General features: G+C 50.4%; 1 protein-coding gene across 1 annotated transcript; it reads left to right on the forward strand.

Annotated features, from left to right (window-relative positions):
- Nucleotides 1–20: 20 nt before the first annotated feature.
- Nucleotides 21–518, forward strand: LOC102479469 (vomeronasal type-1 receptor 3-like; the record flags this gene model as incomplete). Its single annotated transcript, XM_006169284.1, has 1 exon — nt 21–518. A coding segment is annotated over exon 1 (498 nt), but the record flags the coding sequence as incomplete, so codon positions are not given.
- Between the last annotated feature and the right edge of the window lie 6 nt (nt 519–524).

The following is a 524-nucleotide window of genomic DNA, read 5'->3' on the forward strand; positions in this document are numbered from 1 at the left end:
CCAAAGCAATGCACCACGCGATGGTAGCTTTTGGTGTGAAAAACTTCCTGCATGACATGGGCTGTAAGATAATAATTTACCTGAGCAGGGTGGCTCGGGGCCTGTCCATGTGCACCTACAGCCTCCTCACGGTGGTTCAGGCCATCACCGTCAGCCCCAGTGCTTCCATGTGGGGGCGACACCATCCAAAAGCAGCTCAGCACATCCTTCCCTGTTTGCTCTTCTTCTGGGTGCTCAACTCCTTGACAAACATGTACTTACTCCATGTCATCACAAGCAGCAGCAGCAGCAATGGATCACACATGATTGAAAATCATTACTATTGTCATTTTCAAGCACAAAACCAGTTAAGCCGATGGTTGTCTCTCACTGGCAAAACCCTGCATGATGCCCTATTTATGAGTCTCATGGGCTTGGCCAGTGGCTACATGGTGTTCCTTCTCCACAAGCACCACAGGCATGCGCTCTACCTACAGAACACCAAGTGCATCTACACCATGCCCCCTGAGATCAAAGCCGCTCAA

This window comes from Tupaia chinensis, unplaced genomic scaffold, assembly GCF_000334495.1.
Source record: "Tupaia chinensis unplaced genomic scaffold, TupChi_1.0 Scaffold146962_1, whole genome shotgun sequence".
Classification (NCBI taxonomy): Eukaryota; Metazoa; Chordata; class Mammalia; order Scandentia; family Tupaiidae; genus Tupaia; species Tupaia belangeri.